At 40.0% G+C, this 19890-nt stretch overlaps 1 protein-coding gene across 6 annotated transcripts in view; it reads left to right on the top strand.

Annotated features, from left to right (window-relative positions):
* Positions 1 to 19890, top strand: part of CDK14 (cyclin dependent kinase 14) — a 664341-nt gene that overhangs the window by 538081 nt on the left and 106370 nt on the right. For all 6 annotated transcript variants that reach the window (XM_070369889.1, XM_070369886.1, XM_070369885.1 and 3 more), the window contains one exon: positions 15904 to 16043. In XM_070369889.1, the coding sequence (XP_070225990.1) occupies positions 15904 to 16043 (140 nt within the window). The remainder of the gene's footprint in view (positions 1 to 15903; positions 16044 to 19890) is intronic.

Below are 19890 nucleotides of genomic sequence, written 5' to 3'. Positions count from 1 at the left end.
TGTGGTCAACCAGTTAGCTCTTCCTTTCCTATGAGCAAGTCGCATGGAGCATGATCTAAATTTGTGGTAAAGTAAAAGTAAGTGTAAATACACAGGGCTTTTGTTGCAAAGAATATATAATAAGGAGTTCACTTATATTAACTGTTCCCCATGAATATTTAATGATAATATCTGCATCTTAGATTTATGAAATGTAACTATGAAAATCTATAGCTCTGTAGTTCAGTTCAGTTCAGTTGCTCAGTCATGTCCAACTCTTTGCAACCCCATGAACTGTAGCCCGCCAGGCTTCTCTGTCCATGGGATTCTCTAGGCAAGAACACTGGAGTGGGTTGCCATTGCCTTCTCCGAAAGGCTAGTATAGTTACAGACAAAAGTTAACCCTGGGTCAGGAAGATCCCCTGGAGAAGGGAATTGCTACCCATTCCAGTGTTTTGGGGGCTTCTCTGGTGGCTCAGATGGTAAAGAATCTGCCTGCAATGTGAGAGACCAGGGTTTGATCCCTGGGTCAGGAAGATCCCTTGGAGAAGGGAATGGCTACCCACTCCAGTATTCTTGCCTGGAGAGTTCGCTGAACAGAGGAGCTTGGTGGTCTGCAGTCCATGGGAGTCCCAAAGAGTCGTACACCGCTGAGTGACTAACAACCAATTTTTTAAAACCAGACCACTCTATTTGATTTCAGACTGAACTTAAATGTTTAAATTCAGTGACATCTCTTATTTTCTGGGGAAGGTAGAAAATTATAATAAATAAAATCAAAGCAGAAATTGGGGGTAAATAGCTAAGCTCTGAAATCCAAAGCAAGAATTTAGCATTTTCCTTTTTCTGGCCCACTTTTTGGCAGTTTGTAATACTCTTGGTCAGTGCTAGCGTTTTCAAAAACTCGATTCATTCACAGCCTTCTCAGGGCTCTACAGCACTTTCTGTATTTTTCCACCAGATAGAGTTTACTGCGAGGGCGACTATATGTTGAGTAAGGGTTAGATCTGAAAGAAAGACCCAGCAGTGCAGATTAGTATGACTGGCTTTGGGGTTACTCATCTTGTTCATGTTAAGGCTGGACTTTCCCTGTTGTCTTAGTATCTAGTAAGGGCACTAGAAGTGTTAGCAAGAATAAAGGAAAAATAGTCTCTATAGCAATAGAGTTCAGAATTAAAGGAAGAGAAATACAGAAACAGGTAAGGTGTCCTTAAGAAATTTAAAGTAATCCAGTAATCCCTTTACAAACTGAGTACTGTATAGCTTGGTGTATGCGTATGTATGTATGTATATATATATATAATTTATATGTATGTGTATATATACACACATGAAGAAAAATGAGATGAAAGGGTAGCCACTCAGTCATGTCCAACTCTTTGCGACCCCATGGACTGTAGCCCACCAGGCTCCTCTGTCCGTGGGATTCTCCAGGCAAGAATACTAGAGTGGGTTGCCATTCCCTTCTCCAGGGGATTTTCCCAACCCAGGGATCGAACCCAGGTCTCCCACATTGCAGGCAGATTCTTTACCATCTGAGCCACTAGGGAAGCTCATATATACTTACATACATATGTACAATAAATTTTTGGCATTATATATATTAACATGGGTTTCCCTTGGTGACTCAGATGGTAAAGACTCTGATTGCAATGCAGGAGACCCTGGGTCAGGAAGATCGCCTGGAGAGGGGAATGGCAACCCACTCCAGTATTTTGAGGAGCCTGGAGGGCTACAGTCCATGGAGTCGCAAAGAGTCGGACATGACTGAGTCTAATCCAATAATCCCTTTACAAACTGAGTAACATATAGCTTGGTGTATGTGTGTGTATATATACATTATTTATATGTGTTCACGTACACACACACACACACATATATATATACAGTAAATCTTTGGCATGACATATAATGGACACTAAAGAGTCAGAAATCTCAACACTTTCCATCTTATAAGTGTAGCCTTTGATGATCTGGATCAAATAAAATTGTAAGTGTGAAAGCACTTCATAGACCATAGAGCTCTCTGTAAATATCACTATCATTATAGCATTTTAACAGTCACGTAAGCTGACCCTTATGGGAATGAGGGTCTTCCAGGGAGATTGTATCATTAAGCAGTTTAACAAGAGTAGATGGATGAGAATTGAACAATTTTCTGTGCACAACAAAACTCAACGTATTCATAGAAACTCATATAAAAATGTTATCTGTTTATCTTTGAAGGGAGGACTCATTATTATTATTGTTATTATTATTTTAACCAGCAGTGCATTGACAAAGAAAGTCCCAGCGTTAAACAACTCTGTCTTCATGATTAGAGTCTGGCCTCTCTAATTTCATTGCACAATCCAGCACCTGGACTTGAGATTCACAGCCCAGACCTAAATCTTGCCTTATATGAGTCTTTATTTTCTTCCAAGAGTTTATTCCAGTGTCAGGGATTCCCTTCATCTTCTGCTTGACCAGTTACTAACCCCTCTTTGCAAAATGAATAAAACCTGTTTGCTTTTCTTTTTAGTAACTCACTTTGTGAAAGTTTTATGACCACGGTCTTCCCTCTAAGTCAGAACTTTGATATGAAGGTGATTAAATGAGCATTTGGCTTTTGATATATAGATGAGAAAGTGCTGTTTCTGACAGTTCTGGTCGGTACAGCTGAGGAAACAGTCAGCCTTGTCTTTGTGGGTGGGTGGGCTTCTTCACAAATCATTTTTAAGAGCTCAGTTGTGTTCTATTCCAGTGGCCAGTGCCCATGTTGGCATCACTGCCACAGAGATAAGATGTACACTGCCCAATGCATGGACCCAGGTCCTCTGACTTTGCTCTGTGACAGGAGTGGCCGTGAGTAAAGCATGAGTATGGACCGTCCCGATCATCCCCTCCAGGTCACTCTATCTCCAGCTCTGTGAGACAGAGCACACTCTTATGCTTCAGACATCAGCCCGCAGAGTACACCCTTCTTTTCCATCACAGAATGCAAGTGAGGAATATTCTAGAACTTTCTCTTCTTTTTCCATTGCCTTTTAAGCCGTTTTATGGAAATAGGTATCTCCACTGAACACCTTAATACGCAACTTGAACTTGCTACAGCTTTACTCTTTATGTCCCGCTTTCATGAACTAAAAATGTTAATACATCCCAGTCAGGATTTTTATAGAGATATTTAGAAGTCAGCTCTTAGGAACAAAATGTAACTTGTTTTAGTTGTTGTACAAGCCAATCATCAGTTTTAGAGGGAGTCATTTGAAACCACAACGTGGAAAAAAAAAACCAACAAACAAATGGAAACCCTTGCTGTCCCAGTTTATAAAGTAACTTTAAAAAGACAAGGATGAATTTCTTTCCCACTTAAAAAACAGTTATTTCTGAAGCATGTATACTTTGAAGATGTTCCATAAGCACCAGAACCTGGCCTTAACATGTTTTCGCCCCAAAATGATTGTTTATTTTTTAAATTCATGTGTCTCAGGTAAGGTAAAACCTCTGTAGATATGAAAATGAATACAGTCAGTTCTCAAGGAAACACTCAGTTGTTCAGCACATGCTGTGTCCCCACACTGTACCAGGAACTCTGCAATATAAGAAGTGGTCCTCTTTGCCTTGCCATCACCCAATTCTTCCTCTTTTTTGCACCACTGTTTTCATCCTCTACTTTCTTGGTTTTTTTTGACCGCATCAAGCAGCATGTGGGATGTTAAGTTCCCCTACCAGGGACTGAACCTGTGCCCTCTGCCGTGGAAGCATGGAGTCTTAACCACTGGACCGCCAGGGTGGTCCCCATCCTGTACTTTCAATTTTCTCTACCCAGTGATAACCATCTTCTTTAGTGTGGCAAAAGACTTTGGATTTGCTTTACTCTGTTTTCAAGATGGCTTAGAAACCTGGGTGAACTTGTAAAGCAGTTCGTTGACAGGCTGGGTGAAGGGAAGTGAGAGGCCCTGCTTGGACCGTTGTCCGGATGGCAGAGGAGAAAGTTGTGGGGGATGCGCCGTGGCCAGCCAGTACAGCTGTGCGCATGCTCCCTTCCTCCAGGCTGCACTCAGGTTCTTCCGAGGTCAGAGGACACCTGATGCGAGAGCCCGGCAGCCCTTAACGACCGTCTGTTCCATCTGCCTCATTTCTGAGGTGGAAAAAACTACACAAGGGATAAAGAAAATATCCTGCTTTCTAGTCATGTTTTTTTGCTATTCATGTTATATCATTGCACATTTTTTTTCACCTCAGGTAAAGTGTGTGAGTGTGTGTGTGTGTGTTGCATAAATAGGGACTCGGAGAAGGATGCAAGTTTGTTATGATTAGAACAGCAGAATGCTGTTATTTTCAACTATATTAAAAGCATTTGTCTGAAAGTTAATCGTAAGACTCTCTCCACAAAAAAAAAAAAAAAACCTCTGAATTCAGTAGATATTGTTTCTCTTCATTGTCACACAGATTTATAATTTTGAAATTCCTTAAGATTTTTCCCAGAGAGTTTCCACAAACAACAAGCACATCTTTTACTCTAAAAAAAAAAGAATATATGGGACTTCCTTGGTGATCAGTGGTAAGACTCTGCACGTCCACTGCAGGGGGCGGGGGTTCGCTCCCTGGCTGCAGAGCTCAGATCCCACATACCACCTGGTGTGACCAATAAATAAATGAGGAGTAAACACGACAGTTTCTGTCACACGTACCCTGCCTGGTTTATGTGACCCTCCAGGAACTTGGAGCCGGTTGAGCTCACCCTGTGGGCTGACAAGTGTAGTTCCAACAGCCTAAGGCAGAACCCCACTCAGTGACCTGGGATCCAGCACTGAACTCTATAGCTTGGGAGACTCACCATTAGCAGTTGAATCTCCCCATTTGCTGGGACATCCCTAGAGGCATCAGGGCTCCCCTCGGACACAGAAGTCCCGATGTCAGTCACTCACCGGAGCCAGCCTCTACCCGTGATATCTAAATATTCCTTGTGACAAACCTGTAACACTTCATCTCTCCAAACTGTTTTCTTTGCTGAATTTCCTTGACAGGTTCCCCTGACCCTATCTTCTCACATCTCTAGATGGCCTGATCTCTGTCCCCCTTGATCAAGACGTAGAGCCATTTGAAAAAAATCCTCTGGTGCTCCTTTCTTAGCTTCAGACAATCTCTGATCACTTTTCTGTTTCTATAATTTTGCCTTTTTCAGAATGTCATCTAAAGAAAATCATTTGTATGTAGCCTTTGGCTTCTTCCACTTAGGAAAATGTGCTTGAGAGTCATCTATAAAGTTGAGTGGTGGGGGCTTCCCTAGTGGCTCAGTGGTAAAGAATCTGCCTACTAAAGCAGGAGACACAGGTTCGATCCCTGATCCAGGAAGATCTCATGGGCTGCAGAGCAACTAAGCTTCTGTGCCACAACTATTAAACCTGTGTTCTAGAGCCTGGGAGTCACAGCTACAGACCCCCTGTGGCACAACTACTGAAGCCTGCGAGCCCTAGAGCCTGTGCATGGCAACAAGAGAGGCCACCTCAATGAGAAGTCCCCGCTCGCCATGCTAGAGGAAAAGTCAGCACAGCAACAAAGACCCAGCACAGCAATAAATAAATTTTAAAATTATTTTTTTTTAAAGCTGCATGTAGAAGGAACATTAGCCTGAAACAACTTCACTTAAGCTAGTTTTCAAGGCTTAATAGAGGTGACCTAAAAGAATTAATTAAAAAAAAAAAAAGAGGTGAAATAGCAATACCAATTTTTGATTATTCCAAGGAGAAATGCCTAAAAATTGCAAGTGTAGATGATTTTATAGTAGCTACTTAGATTATAGAGTATGAGTTGGGAGTAGGAAAGTCTGTTCTACTACCACTAAAAATCACCTAAATGCAAGATAAAATACAAGCACATCCATTCAAATGTGTACCCATAGCTGAACCAAGAAGACATTACGTGAAATCTCCAGGGGCCAAGAATGGAAAACACAGAGTGATAAGTAAGTGCTACAGTTGGAGCTGCCCTGGAGGTGTTCCTAAAACAGGAACATGGAGCGATCTGGGGGTCAGGAAACAAGACTTTGGGCCTGAGAAAGTTGGAAGGGTATAGGAGTTGAGATTCCCCACAGAGAGTCAAGGCCTTCAAAGCACTTCAGTCAGTAATGGGCTAGCTTAAAAAAAAAAAAAATCTACTTCGAGCAAAGAGAGACTGCAAGGACCGTTGTTTGTGTTGGCCATGGCTCTGACTAGGGATGAAAAAGACTCCCCTGAGAACTCTACACATTTAGGTTTGAGTTTATGTAACTCACTTGGTCTTGCAAGCCAGCAGAAAGAACTTGGAGTTCATAGATGTTGAGAGAGCTCCAGGGCTCCTGGCAGAAGCATAAGAAAATCCATATAAAGAAACATATTCTCAACCCAGACACCTCAGGAGCCCCACGGATTATCAAAGCCAAGCATGAGCCCCAAATCCAGAATTATAAAACATGAAAAAGTCATCGTGAGTGACGCTCAGTAGCAAAAACAACAAAACTGGACTCCTCCACCTCACCCAGAACTTCGGATATTAGAAATTATCACAGAACAAAACTGTATTTACAATATGCTTCTCTGTCCATGGGATTCTCCAGACAAGAATACTGGAGTGGGTTGCCATTCCCTTCTCCAGGGGATCGTCTCAATCCAGGGTTCGAACCTGGGTCTCCTGCACTGATGGCAGTTCTTTACCATCTGAGCCACCATGGAAGCCCAAAAAAGTAAAAGATCACATTAAAAACTTGAACAGGAGACCATTTAAGTTGAAAATGCAAATTTGTCAGAGATTTAAAGAATTTATAAGAACAAAATGACTAGGGAAAACAGCATATTAGATGGCCCTGATTAGAGTTAGTTGAGCTGGAAGATGGCTCTGAAGTCATTATCCAGAATGGAGAACAGAGGGACTAACAGATGGAAAATATGAAAGAATAACTGAAGACATGGAAAATTTAATAAGATGGCATTACATTGGTGTTATTAATACAAAATGAGGGAAGAAAAAATTGAACTAAGGCAGTATTCGAAAAGTAATGACTGAGATCTTCCTCCAGAATTGATGAAAGACATGCAACCTCAAATTCAGGAAACACTGTGAATACCAAGCAGGTTAAATCAAAAGAAGCCCATACATCACACCTACAGAACTCTGAGCATGAAGAGAAGAGCTAACAGGCATCAAGAGAAGCCTGTTTAATGGTATCTTCTGAGTTAAGGGAAAATGCTTTAAACCTAGAATTATATCACTGGGCAACCATTATCCTGTATGAAAACAAAACAGAGAATTTGCCACCAACGTCCGAGGTTAAAGCATCTGCCCGCAATGCAGGAGACCTGAGTTCAATCTCTGGGTTGGGAAGATTCCCTGGAGAAGGAAATGGCAACCCACTCCAGTATTCTTGCCTGGAGAATCCCATGGGCGGAGGAGCCTGGTGGGCTATAGTCCACGGGGTCGCAAAGAGTTGGACACAACTGAGCGACTTCACTTCTTTATAGTACTTCTAAAGTTTGTATTTCAGATACAAAAAAGTTATCTGGAAAGGAATGCCTAAAACGTGCAAGGAAAGCTGATTAAATAAATGATAAACACAGGTAAACTTTAATAATAATAAAGAAAACAGTGTTTAATGTGTGTCCTTGTGTAGAAAGCAGAAATAAAATATTAGACAGTATAACATGAAAGAGGGGACCAGTGTCATCAATATTCAAGTGTTTCTATTTTTTGTTGTTGTTGTTTGGCAGGAGGGTAGAGAGAAGGTGTCACTTTGAACTTCAAGTATTTAGAAAGTTAAGGAGCCCCACACACTTGGAGAACTAAGGGTGGAGGTATATAGTGTGGAAGCTTTTATGATGCACTTGATGGTATTAAAAACACTAAGCCAGCTTACCCTAAAGAGAACTCTGCTGGCTGTAGATTGGGCAATCCTGTGATGTTCTTGGTCACATATTTATTTTCCAGAGTGCAGTGGAGATTCTTGCTAGGAGCACAGCATGACCTCTAAACAGACAAGTGAACTATAGAAATTCATTACTGTGTCACCAAGAAGATCCATCAGAGGGCTTAACTAGGACCCAGGAGGATTGACTTAAAACCAGGAGAGCAGGTTACAAGAGCTCTGGCCTAAGAAAGAGAAAAGCAAATACTGTGTATTAACACACATATATGGAATCTAGACACCACTGTGCTGATGAATCCATTTGCAGGGCAGGAACAGAGACACTGACTCAGGGAGCGGACTTGTCACAGCGGCGCCAAGACGGGGTGGGACAAATTGAGAGAGCATGTCCCACCCTCTCCTCCCCCGCTGTGACCACCAGTCTGTTCTCATGTCAGTGTCTATTCCTGCCCTGCCAGTGCAGGTAGACATAAGAGACACAGGTTTGATCCCTGAGTCGGGAAGCTCCCCTGGAGGAGGGCATGGCAACCCACTCCAGGATTCTTGCCTGGAGAATCCCATGGACAGAGGAGACTAGCTGGCTGTGGTCTATAGGGTTGCAAAGAGTTGGACACAACTGAAGCGACTTAGCACGCACACATATATACAGCTAGTGGAAAGTTGCTGTACAGCACAGGGAACTCAGCCTGGTGCTCTGGGATGACCTAGCGGGGTGGGATGGGGCGGGAGATTCAAGAGGGAGGAGACATACGTATACCTATGGCTGATTCCTGTTGATGTAAGGCGGAAACCAACACAACATTGTAAAGCAAGTATCCTCCAATTATAAATATATAAATTGTTTTAAAATTTAAAAAAAAAAAGAGTTCTGACATAGGTGAGCTAAACTTGGGGAGCTTCCTTTCTGTTGCCTCATTACTGGATTACGGATTTGCTAGGGCTTGCCAGGAAGATCATTTCACTTCCCATTACTCCTAGCATCATACGCAAAACACTGAGAATTTCAAATTTAGTGTATTGAAGTAGACATTCATTTCCTTACACCATCCTTTGCATCACTTATGTGATGAAAATTTTTATTTTCATATAATCCCATTGAGTATTTTTTTAACCTAAATTAATGTGGCTCAAGTGAAGAGACCACCTCTTGTGAAGTCATACACAGAACAGTCCAACTAGTGTGACTTTAACAAATGCATCAGTTCAGTTCAGTTCAGTCGTTCAGTCGTGTCCGACTCTCTGCAACCCCATGAACCACAGCACGCCAGGCCTCCCTGTCCATCACCAACTCCCGGAGTTTACCCAAACTCATGTCCATCGAGTCGGTGATGCCATCCAGCCATCTCATCCTCTGTCGTCCCCTTCTCCTCCTGTCCCCAATCCTTCCTAGCATCAGGGTCTTTTCCAGTGAGTCAACTCTTCGCATGAGGTGGCCAAAGTACTGGAGTTTCAGCTTTAGCATCATTCCTTCCGATGAACACCTGGGACTGATCTCCTTTAGGATGGACTGGTTGGATCTCCTTGCAGTCCAAGGGACTCTCAAGAGTCTTCTCCAACACCACAGTTCAAAAGCATCAATTCTTCGGTGCTCAGCTTTCTTCATAGTCCAACTCTCACATCTATACCTGACTACTGGAAAAACTATAGCATTGACTAGACTGACCTTTGTTGGCAAAGTAGTGTCTTTGCTTTTTAATATGCTATCTAGGTCGGTCATAACTTTCCTTCCAAGGAGTAGGCATCTTTTAATTTCTTGGCTGCAATCAACATCTGCAGTGATTTTGGAACCCAAAAAAATAAAGTCTGACACTGTTTCCACTGTTTCCGCATCTATTTCCCATGAAGTGATGGGACCAGATGCCATGATCTTCATTTTCTGAATGTTGAGCTTTAAGCCAACTTTTTCACTCTCCTCTTTCACTTTCATCAAGAGGCTTTTTAGTTCTTCCTCACTTTCTGCCATAAGGGTGGTGTCATCTGCATATCTGAGGTTATTGATATTTCTCCCGGCAGTCTTGATTCCAGCTTGTGTTTCTTCCAGTCCAGCGTTTCTCATGATGTACTCTGCATAGAAGTTAAATAAGCAGGGTGACAATATACAGCCTTGACGTACTCCTTTTCCTATTTGGAACCAGTCTGTTGTTCCATGTCCAGTTCTAACTGTTACTTCCTGACCTGCATACAGGTTTCTCAAGAGGCAGGTCAGGTAGTCTGGTATTCCCATCTCTTTCAATGCGTAGAGGAACAAATGCATAGAGGAACTTAAAAAGTGTGGTGTTAGCACACAGTAAGAATATGTGAAGCAGCTTACAATACTGCTCTTGTAGAGAAAAGTCATCAGGTTTTTGGTTGGCTGAAGAATGGTGATGCACTGCCATCTAGCTGGACTGTGGATGACTTATTATGTCTTCTAAAATGAAGTTTCCTGGGACTTCCTGGCAGTCCAGTGGTTAAGACTCTGTGCTTCCAATGCAGGGTGCAAGGGTTCAGTCCTCGGTCAGGGAAATAAGATCCCACACGCTGTGCGGTGTGGCCAAAAAGAAGGAAGTTTCCTAAAGAATTATCAGCGTGTTACAGGTCTGGGCAGAACTCTAATGTTTGTTGTCTTAGCATAAATTGAAAGTGTATTAGCTGCTCAGTCATGTCCGACTCTTTGCAGCTCCATGGACTGTAGCCCACCAGGTCCTCTGTCCATGGGACTTCCAAGACAAGAATATTGGAGTGGGTTGCCATGCCCTCCTCCAGCGGATCTTCCCAATCCAGGCATCAAACCCAGCTCTCCCACATTGCAGGCAGATTCTTTACTGTCTGAGCCACCAGGGAAGCCCCATTAATTGAAAGCAGAGTGAAATATGAAGATGCAGTACAATTTCTGAAAAAAAGTGGAACCAAGATTTTTTAAAACAAGCACCTTTTGTATATGGGGAAGCATTGTTCTAAAATCCAGCTGCACTTCATGGATACTAGCAGTCTTAGACCCTACTGTTGTAGTCAGTAAGGCTAGACTCTTCTATGTCTTAATTTCCTTGGAACTGGAACTTTGGACTGGATGCAATTTATTGTATGTGTTAGCCAACATATAGGTGTGGTGAATGATAAGTCTAATGAAGCTTTCATACGAGCGCTGATAAGCATTTTTATCAGGCCTCAAGCTTAGCAGAATTGCAGCCTCTGTGTTTGGATTACAGTCAGCCTGTTTGGAAACTTAGCAAAAAAATATTGCTGTTCAGCATTTAAAGCATGCTTATCATTTTGATCAATTGACCTTCCCGAAACCATGCAGTATTGGGTTATAAGTCTTCAAATCTATTCCCATTCCAGAATCTTATCAATACATAAGAATTTTAGAGAGACTAGGTGCTGAAATATCCAGCACGATACTTGTATGTTTTTAATATTGTGCAGAATTAAAATCCCAGGAACTGTCCTCTGTGGTTTATCCCTTCGGTCATTTCAGACATTGATAGGAGGGCCTGTATGGCTACTTGCCTGCTCTTTTATGTCTGTATCTGCCATATTTAAAACAGTATACATAAGATTTGTATAACCACAGATTTTGTTGGCCTTTGATCAAATTTTATGTTGATTTTTTAATTTGTTGTTGTTGTCCAGTTGCTAAGTCCTGTCTGACTCAGCTACCCCATGCCAGGAGCATGCCAGGCTCCCCTGTCCTTTACTAAATCCAGGAGTGTGCCCAAATTCATGTCCTTTGAGTCCGTAATGCTGTCTAACCATCTCATCTTCTGTCTGCCCCCTTCTTTTGCCTTCAATCTTTCCCATCATCAGGGTTTTAATGTCTTTCTATAAATTTCATTTCATGTGGTTATGAAAAGCTCCATTTTTAAAATCACAAATCTCTGGTTGTAAAGTTCACGTAAAGTCCACATTGTACAGAAGTACATATTTTAATGTCTCTAGACAAAAATGTCTTAAAATTAATTTAATGTTTACACTTCGAGGTGCAACTTAAAAGAGGCCTGAAAACAGACTGGGAGTGAGCTGTTAAGTATTTTTGGCAAAACACTGTGTGTGTCTCATGTAGAACATATAGAATATGCCCATTAGTTTAGCCAATATTTTTTTAAAGGTAGACATGATCCGTTGTTTTAGCTAAAATAATTCTAAATCAAAATTTCTGAAAATCCTTTAATTTTTTCCAGTATTTATTGGAAATTGTTCACCTACAATTGTTGCTAGAGAGTGTAAATTTTTTTGCTTCTTTCTGTCTTTCTTACAAAAGGAGAAATTTGTTTCTGTTGACAAATTGAGCAGACGTCTAACATTTTATATTCCTGTTGAGGTGTATAACGTAATATTTGTACACTTGATATTTTGTCTGATTATGTAATTGGTGAAATGGTGCTATATATGGATGTTAGTTCAATCATATATATACTCTCTGGGTTGTATGATTATAGTTCTTTGGAAAAATACTTTGTCGCAATACAAATTATGAAACTTACTGCTCGACTCTAAACATTGAAATAAATATATTGAAATGAAAAAAGTAAAGGAAAGAGTAACAAGTAAACCCATGGAAATGGAATGTATAACTTCTAAAATAGAAGATGGAAAATGTTGAATTTTAAAACTCAATCCAAAAAAGATAGGGAAAGAGGGAAAAGATAAAAGCAGGACAAAATAGGATGCAAGATTAAAATGGTAGCAGTAATTCCAAATATATCAGTAAAGTAATCATGACATATAAATGGACTAAATTTTCTCCTTAGAAGACAGGGATTATGAAATGTTTATGAGAGACACCTTAAAATTACTGGTGTGAAATAAAAGAGGATGACAAAAGGTATACCAGGCAAATACTAAACAAACAAAAAAGCTGAGGTCATTACATTAATGAGAAAAAAAAAATGTTAGTTCAGAAAATTTTATTAAAGATAAACAAGGTCATCATAGAAGGATTAAAAACTGAATATACCAGGAAGAGATAACAGTGCTAGAGAGCTAAGCTTTTAATTACCTAACTTTACCATATATAAAACAAAATTTGGCTTCCATCACAGTGGGTGACCGAAAACAACCACAGTCATTCTAACATCCTGATAAAGTTAACTAATTGCTTGGGATAAAACTTCCAAATAAGACATCCCAGAAGTATCATATCTCAGACTATTTAAATGGACTCAAAAAGAGGTTCTGGTAATGATGAAGACTGTGAGGTGGCAAGTCCGTGTGGAGAGCTGGAGTGGACATGGTCATTTGTTTGTTTCTGGCTGTGCTGGGTCAGGCTTTTCTCTAGCTGCAGCGAGCAGGGGCGGCTCACAGTTGGGGGCCTGGGCCTTTCATTGCGGTGGCGTCTCCTGTGCAGAGCACCCACTCCTGGGCACGTGGCTTTCAGTAGCTGTGGCTCGTGGGCTCCGTAGTTGCAGCTTCTGGGCTCTAGGGCAGTCTCGGGAGTTGTGGCACACCGGCTGAGCTGCTCTGTGGCATGTGAAGTCTTCCTGGTCCAGGGATCCAACCCATGTCTCCTGTGTTGGCAGGAGGATTCTTTACCACTGAGACACCATGCAAGCCCAAAATGTGGTTCCTGAAATACAAGATAGCAAACTCTCCAAATTAAAATTTTATATGATAATTCAAATGTTTGTGCATAAACTGAATAGCACAAATAAGCATTTTATTGTTTTATTGACTTTATTAACAAGTTTGGTCTATTTGGAGAAAGGGAAATGTCTTCTTGATTAATTCCCTATATTCAGATGTGTATACATTAAATCTAGATATTTATCATAAATATTATCAATTTATCATGCTTAAATATTATTTATGCATTTACATTAAATCTAGATACTTACCATTCTTCAAAATAGTGAAACCACACTGCAAGGATGATTCATGGCCTGTTGAAGCTGGAAGGACTGCAGATGTAATGTAGTTCATCTTTCTTGTAACAGAGTCAGGCCTAAAACTCATATCTACTCTCAGTCTGGCTCTGATGTTGTGTTTTATCAAAACTGTATAAAATTGATACCAATATGTTATTCACCGTGATTACACATAAACTATACATTCAATATAATTGAAGTTTTTATCATGAAGTCTACCTATCTCAAAGTTTGCATTTGATGTTTAGCAAGATGTTAATGAAAATTTTTTACTAGCGAAATAGTCTTAGTAAGAGGAAAGAATGACTTGGATGGTCCTGGACCCTATTAAAAGAAAGAGAAAAAGCACAGAGAATTTTAAGAACACCTCCTTTTCCTTTAGACAGGTTTCTCTTTGCCAGGTAGAAATTTAAAACCAATACGCTGATCAGTTTTTTAAAAACATCCCTTGCAGTAGCCAAACACTGAACCCCCATCAGTGAGACCTGTACCTACAAAGATTTAGAAAGAAGGTCTCTTAGACTGGATCTTTGGATACTGTAATATTTTTCTTTGCTCTCCTCCTTTTCTCTTTCTCTTCCCAAATTCATGAGCTCTTTTCCTCTTCCTCACCCCTAACCCATCCTCCCCTCACACACACCATTAATAATTTTAAATCAGCCCTTAAGAGATGCTTGAGGAGGGGGAGGGAGAGAATTTTTGATCATTGAGGAAAAGTGTTTATTGGTTAATTGAATTTTTTGTAGTGTCAGGGCTTTTGAAAGAATACCCACTAGCAGATGCAGCTTTTCTTCACATTCTTTTGGCTGTCTCAGAGCCACTGACTTAACTGCATCTTACTGCACAAACTCTGGAATCTGTGGGTAAAAGCCTTTTGAAACTTTCTGAGAGTTTTGGTACATACAAACCACTTTAGAGTCAACTGTTTCTAGATGGATTGGAATCCTTTCAACCTGCTAATTGGGCAACTTATTACCTTCTCTGACTTTCACTTAGCTCCCCCTGATGTTAAGATGGAAACAGAGTTATCTTGCCAAATAGTAAATATGAGAGTTTGTGAAAAGTGCGTAAGAATGTGCTTGACACATGTTCAACTACTCGTAAGTAGTAGTCACTCTTAGGAAGAGTTTAACCATCATCTTTAGGTTAACTCTCTGGGTTTGATTGCTCTTAGAGGTGAAAAAGAGATTCCATGAAAAATAAGACTGGGCTGGACAGTGTGGTCTGCTACTCATTTGAAAGTTGTACCACATGGAAAATTTTACTCTTCTGTTTTTTTGGTGATCTTGAAACATATTTTCTATCTACTGTTGTTTTAAAGGTCAACTTGAATTGATTCAGTCCCATATGGTTTAAGCTCATCCCCTTTGTTAACCTGCACATTAATATTACAATTGTTAATATTTGAAAGGGCATTTATTCCAATAATTTTTCATTCAATGTAAGAAAATGTAAATTCTTCAAGGAAAAGTAACTTTAGTAACTAGAGAATTTAATAGAAGATTTATTTTAATTCTCCTGCTTATTTTATATTAATTTCCTTGTAAATATATCCAGATGTGTATGCAGTACATATACTCTCTGAGCAAATTCTGGCTACTATTTGATAAATTATGTTCTGAAATTTTCTACCTTGGGACCTAATTCTATATTGAAAACATCAACCCTCGGCTCATATAGAAATATGTTAGATCAATGAGGATACTAAGAGTGAAACCTGGTTTAGAGTAACAGATACTTCAAGAACTACTGTGAAGGCTGCTTCTTTCAAAGGCCAATTTAACTTGTTTTCTTGTCCGGGAATAAATAGGCCCAGAAAAATTAGGTGAGCCTAATGTCTCAATCTTAAAGGAAATCAACCCTGAATATTCATTGGAAGGACTGATGCTAAAGCTGAAATTCCAATACTTTGGCGACCTGATGCCAAGAGTCGACTCGCTGGAAAAGACCCTCATGCTGGGAAAGATTGAGGGCAGGAGGAGAAGCAGAAGACAGAGGATGAGATGGTTGCATGGCATCTCTGACTCAATGGACATAAGTGTGAGCAAACTCCAGGAGATAGTGAAGAACAGGGAAGCCTGGTGTGCTGCAGTCCATGGGGTCCAAAGAGTCAGACACGACTTAGCAACTAAACCACAGCATGTCTTACTTGAACTTTCTATTTGTTCTGATTTCTCCCTTTTTTGCTTGTGTTTTCAGGCTCAGCTATGTGAATCATGCAGAAGATCTGGCCTCCAAGCTCCTCCAGTGTTCCCCAAAGAACAGACTATCAGCTCAGGCTGCCTTGAGCCACGAGTATTTTAGTGACCTACCCCCACGGCTATGGGAACTGACTGATAGTGAGTATGACAAGTTTGAAACATCTAATTGAAGCCGGGACATGATTTTAGCATCCATGTGTAACATACATGTAGAGGGGTTCACATGTTTGTGCTTCTGTAATATTATGTGTGTTTATGTTAATATATGCATTACATGTATATGTACGTAACGTGTGTATGTGTATACAAAGAGAGAGAGATGGAATGGGGGAAGGGAGGTAGTGTGCATATATATTTAGTAGAATCCTGCCATTCAATTGTGAGCTTACCAGACACAGGAAGAAAATGGATTCCTTATTTTGCTATCTCTGCTCTGCAGTCAGCAGCTGCATGTCTTTGTATTTGATTATGTGTGTGTCCAAAAAAATGATCTGAGCAGTCATAAAGGAGAAGGAAAATATGATTTACATATTTAGTACTTTATGCGTACAGTACTTTTTAACTGGCTGCAGAACACGGAGTAGAAATGATTCATTTCTGTTTGATTCTCAGAGACTATCTTGGTTGTAACAATAACCTTAAAAAGGGCTGCTATGTAGTGAGCTGACGAACAGAGTTGGCAATTGGCTAATACACTGAATTGACATGTAAGAACTGAAGACATGTAATTCATTTTAACTACAAATGCTCTTGGTATTCATACAGAGTTCTTCTCTGGGTCTTTTAAAACAAAACACATTCCTGGGTGGGTTTTTGTTTTGTTTTTACAAGTGTTCATATTTACACAGCCTTTTCCAATTACATTTTAAATATTTGGGGGAGGATTTATGACTGGGAGGATCTCATCTTTCTTCCAAAGTGTGAAACAAAATTCTTGTGAAATTTTGAAAAATACTGTTGCAGTAAGAACACTTTTGTTCAATGGTGATACATTCTTTCCAAATGCCAGTGAGAGATACTTCTTCTCATACTCTTTTCTTATTCCCTTAAAAATTCATATACTGCATGTATGGATGGATATCTATAATATCATTATTAATCCTTGAATATACATCACTTACCATGGACATCGGCCTCCCAGGTTGCACTGGTGGTAAAGAACCTGCCTGCCAGTGCAGAAGATGGAAGAGAGGCAGGTTCGATGATCCCTAAATTGGGAAGATCCCCTGGAGGAGGGCATGGCAACCCACTCCAGTATTCTTGCCTGGAGAATCCCATGGACAGCTGAGCCTGGTGGGGCTATGGTCCATAGAGTCACAAAGAGTCAGACATGCCTGAAGCAACTTAGCATGCACACACGCACCATACATAAAAGTTATGTCTTTATTCTCTTAGACTTTAGACTTCCCCCATTGATAAGCACTGGAATCTCCTTGACAACAGTAACCTTTTATTTGGCAACTAAATCCCAGGTAACAACTCAAGGGTGTTCCTACCCTGAATCTTTTCTATCTCACAATGAATTCTAATTACCTTCTTTTTTTAACTCTAAAGTGATTCTAGATGTATTAACCCACTACTACCCTGTACTAATCTTCTTCAGTAGTTTATATATTCTGAGTCCATATTATCTGATATTCCCTACTTACTTTCCAATAGTCTACCCATTGATCATTACTACTGCTATCCCCATTAAAAAAAAAAAAAATTAAAGATGAAATCCCTGTAGAAAAATAATCAATTGGTGACACATCTTCCCATACTGAAAACAAACTAATGAGTTTCTGGCTCATCGAATTCGAACACATGATTTGTTTTCCCCTTTAGTATAACTTGTAACTTGATAGCAGTCCTCCTTGGTGACATCTCAATCCCATCTGACTTAATGATTGAGTTTAAGCCGGGATTTTGATGGTCTATGAATTCTGAATTCTGTAGTAGTACTTTTTTGTTAATATGGACTTATTACCCACTTGCCACTTAGTTTATCAGCCAGTGGTTAAATCCAGTTTCTATCAGTAAGTAAATGCCTCCACATTATCACTCGGCAGCAGGCTGCCAACGGAGACAGCCTTGTCCCCGTCATTAACAAGCACAATGTATGCAGAACACCAGAGGGGAATTAAAACCACAAAAAATACCTCAGGGTGGTATTTTTAATATGAGAATTTAATTTGTAATTTCACAGATTAAGAATTTTGGCTGCATTAATCCCTTTATCAGCTCACAGCAGGCTATTTGCAGAAGCATAACCATAAGGCGATATTCATTGGCAGAAACACGCCTTTGCATAACGTTAAACATCAGGGGCAGTGAAACCTTTTGAAGGGGGGAGAATAAAGATGAAAAATCATTATATTTTTCAAGCAAGATTCTGCTAAATGCCTCCGGTAACAATTTTGAGTTACAGAAATGCTATTTCTGTGTCTAGTAGATAATCATTATGAAGCATAAATCCAGTCGCAAGAAAGGACAATCCCAGTCTTAAATACCACAGTCATTTCCATCTCGAACAACGTGGTCGTCCTTGTAAACATGTTTACAAAACAAAGAATTTCTAGGCTCTGGAGACTTTGGGAACTAGTTTCTTTTTAGGTGAAATGACTGGTTGTGGTGACTGTTATCTACGTTAATATTCTGCAGAATGTATTTAGAAGTTCTTGAAATTCTTAAAATTAAATTTTATGTTAATGTGGAGTCTTGTAAAAGTTCACCACCTGGCAAATGGCAGCAGCAGCAGCAGCACCAGTATCTTCATATCTTCATATCCTCATACCCTCCTTTTCAAGGAGATTTGGAAAGAGGGCCATTTGAAAAGAAGTGTTGCAGAACCGATAAATGGGTTGTCTTAGCAACCAAGTCATGGTTTAGACTGACCAGCTTTAGGAACCTCACTTTAATACGTAATCTGCTCAGGCTGCAATAACAACATAATATAGACTGGGGCTTAAACAATAAACATTTATTTCTCACATTTCTGAAGGCTAGAAATTCAAGATCAAGGTGTTTGCAAAATCAAGGTCCCCGATGAGACAGCGCCTCCCTTATCATCACATGGCAGAGAGAGAAAAACCGGGACATCTCTATCTCTTCCTTTTCTTATAAGCCACTAATCTCATGCTAAGGGCCACACTCTTACGACTGCATCTAACCCTAATTTCTATCCAAAGACCTCATCTCTAAAAGCTTATCACATTGGGACTCCAGGATTTGAATTTTGGAGGGATACAATTAAGTCCACAGCATCACATTCTTAAAGATAGGTCATGGCATTTTTTTTTTTTAAAGAAAAGAATGTCCACAAAGAGAAAACACTTATGCAAGCAAAAAGCAAACCCAGGTAAAGAGAAGAAGATTGTAACAAAAGTAAGTTCAAAGTGGGCTCCAGCCTTCTTGGCCTACTTTTAATGTAGCAGACCTTTTGAGATGAGTATCAAATGTTATTAGAACCTTGGTTACACAGAGCCCTGCAGTCATTCCATGAATTCTTATAAAAATGAAGTTATATGCTGATGCCAGACTGTTATTTGCTTTGGAAGAACGTATAACAATATAATATCTTTATTGTGCTAGTCCTTAAAACCTCACCAGTTTACATAATACCAAAATTTAGAAGTAATATATTAGTGTGCCACTGAAGAAGGAATTATAAATTCATCAAGCGAGAATTATGGCACAGTTACCTGGGGATCTGACAGTTAAAGCTGGCTAATTCTAGGGGCACCCTGTCATTCTCCCTCTATCCCAAAACCCCAACAGCCTTGCCCCACTTCTTCACAAAGATTTAATTGCAGGGAAGTAAATCGAGGGCTGATTTAGAAGAAATTCATTACTTTCCCCAAATACACCACAGGGCATTCTCCTGTGTATACTATCAAGTTACATAAATTATTGAAGCTGAACTACCCTTGTCAAAGTAAATGAACAAAATACACTTCATAGCGCAGAGTCCTTGATTTTATTACATTCATTTGCTAATTCACAA

Source organism: Bos mutus, chromosome 4 (genome assembly GCF_027580195.1).
Source record: "Bos mutus isolate GX-2022 chromosome 4, NWIPB_WYAK_1.1, whole genome shotgun sequence".
In the NCBI taxonomy this organism is placed as follows: domain Eukaryota; kingdom Metazoa; phylum Chordata; class Mammalia; order Artiodactyla; family Bovidae; genus Bos; species Bos mutus.
The sequence above is the reverse complement of the archived record's forward strand: the minus strand, read 5'-3'. Positions and strand labels throughout refer to the sequence as shown.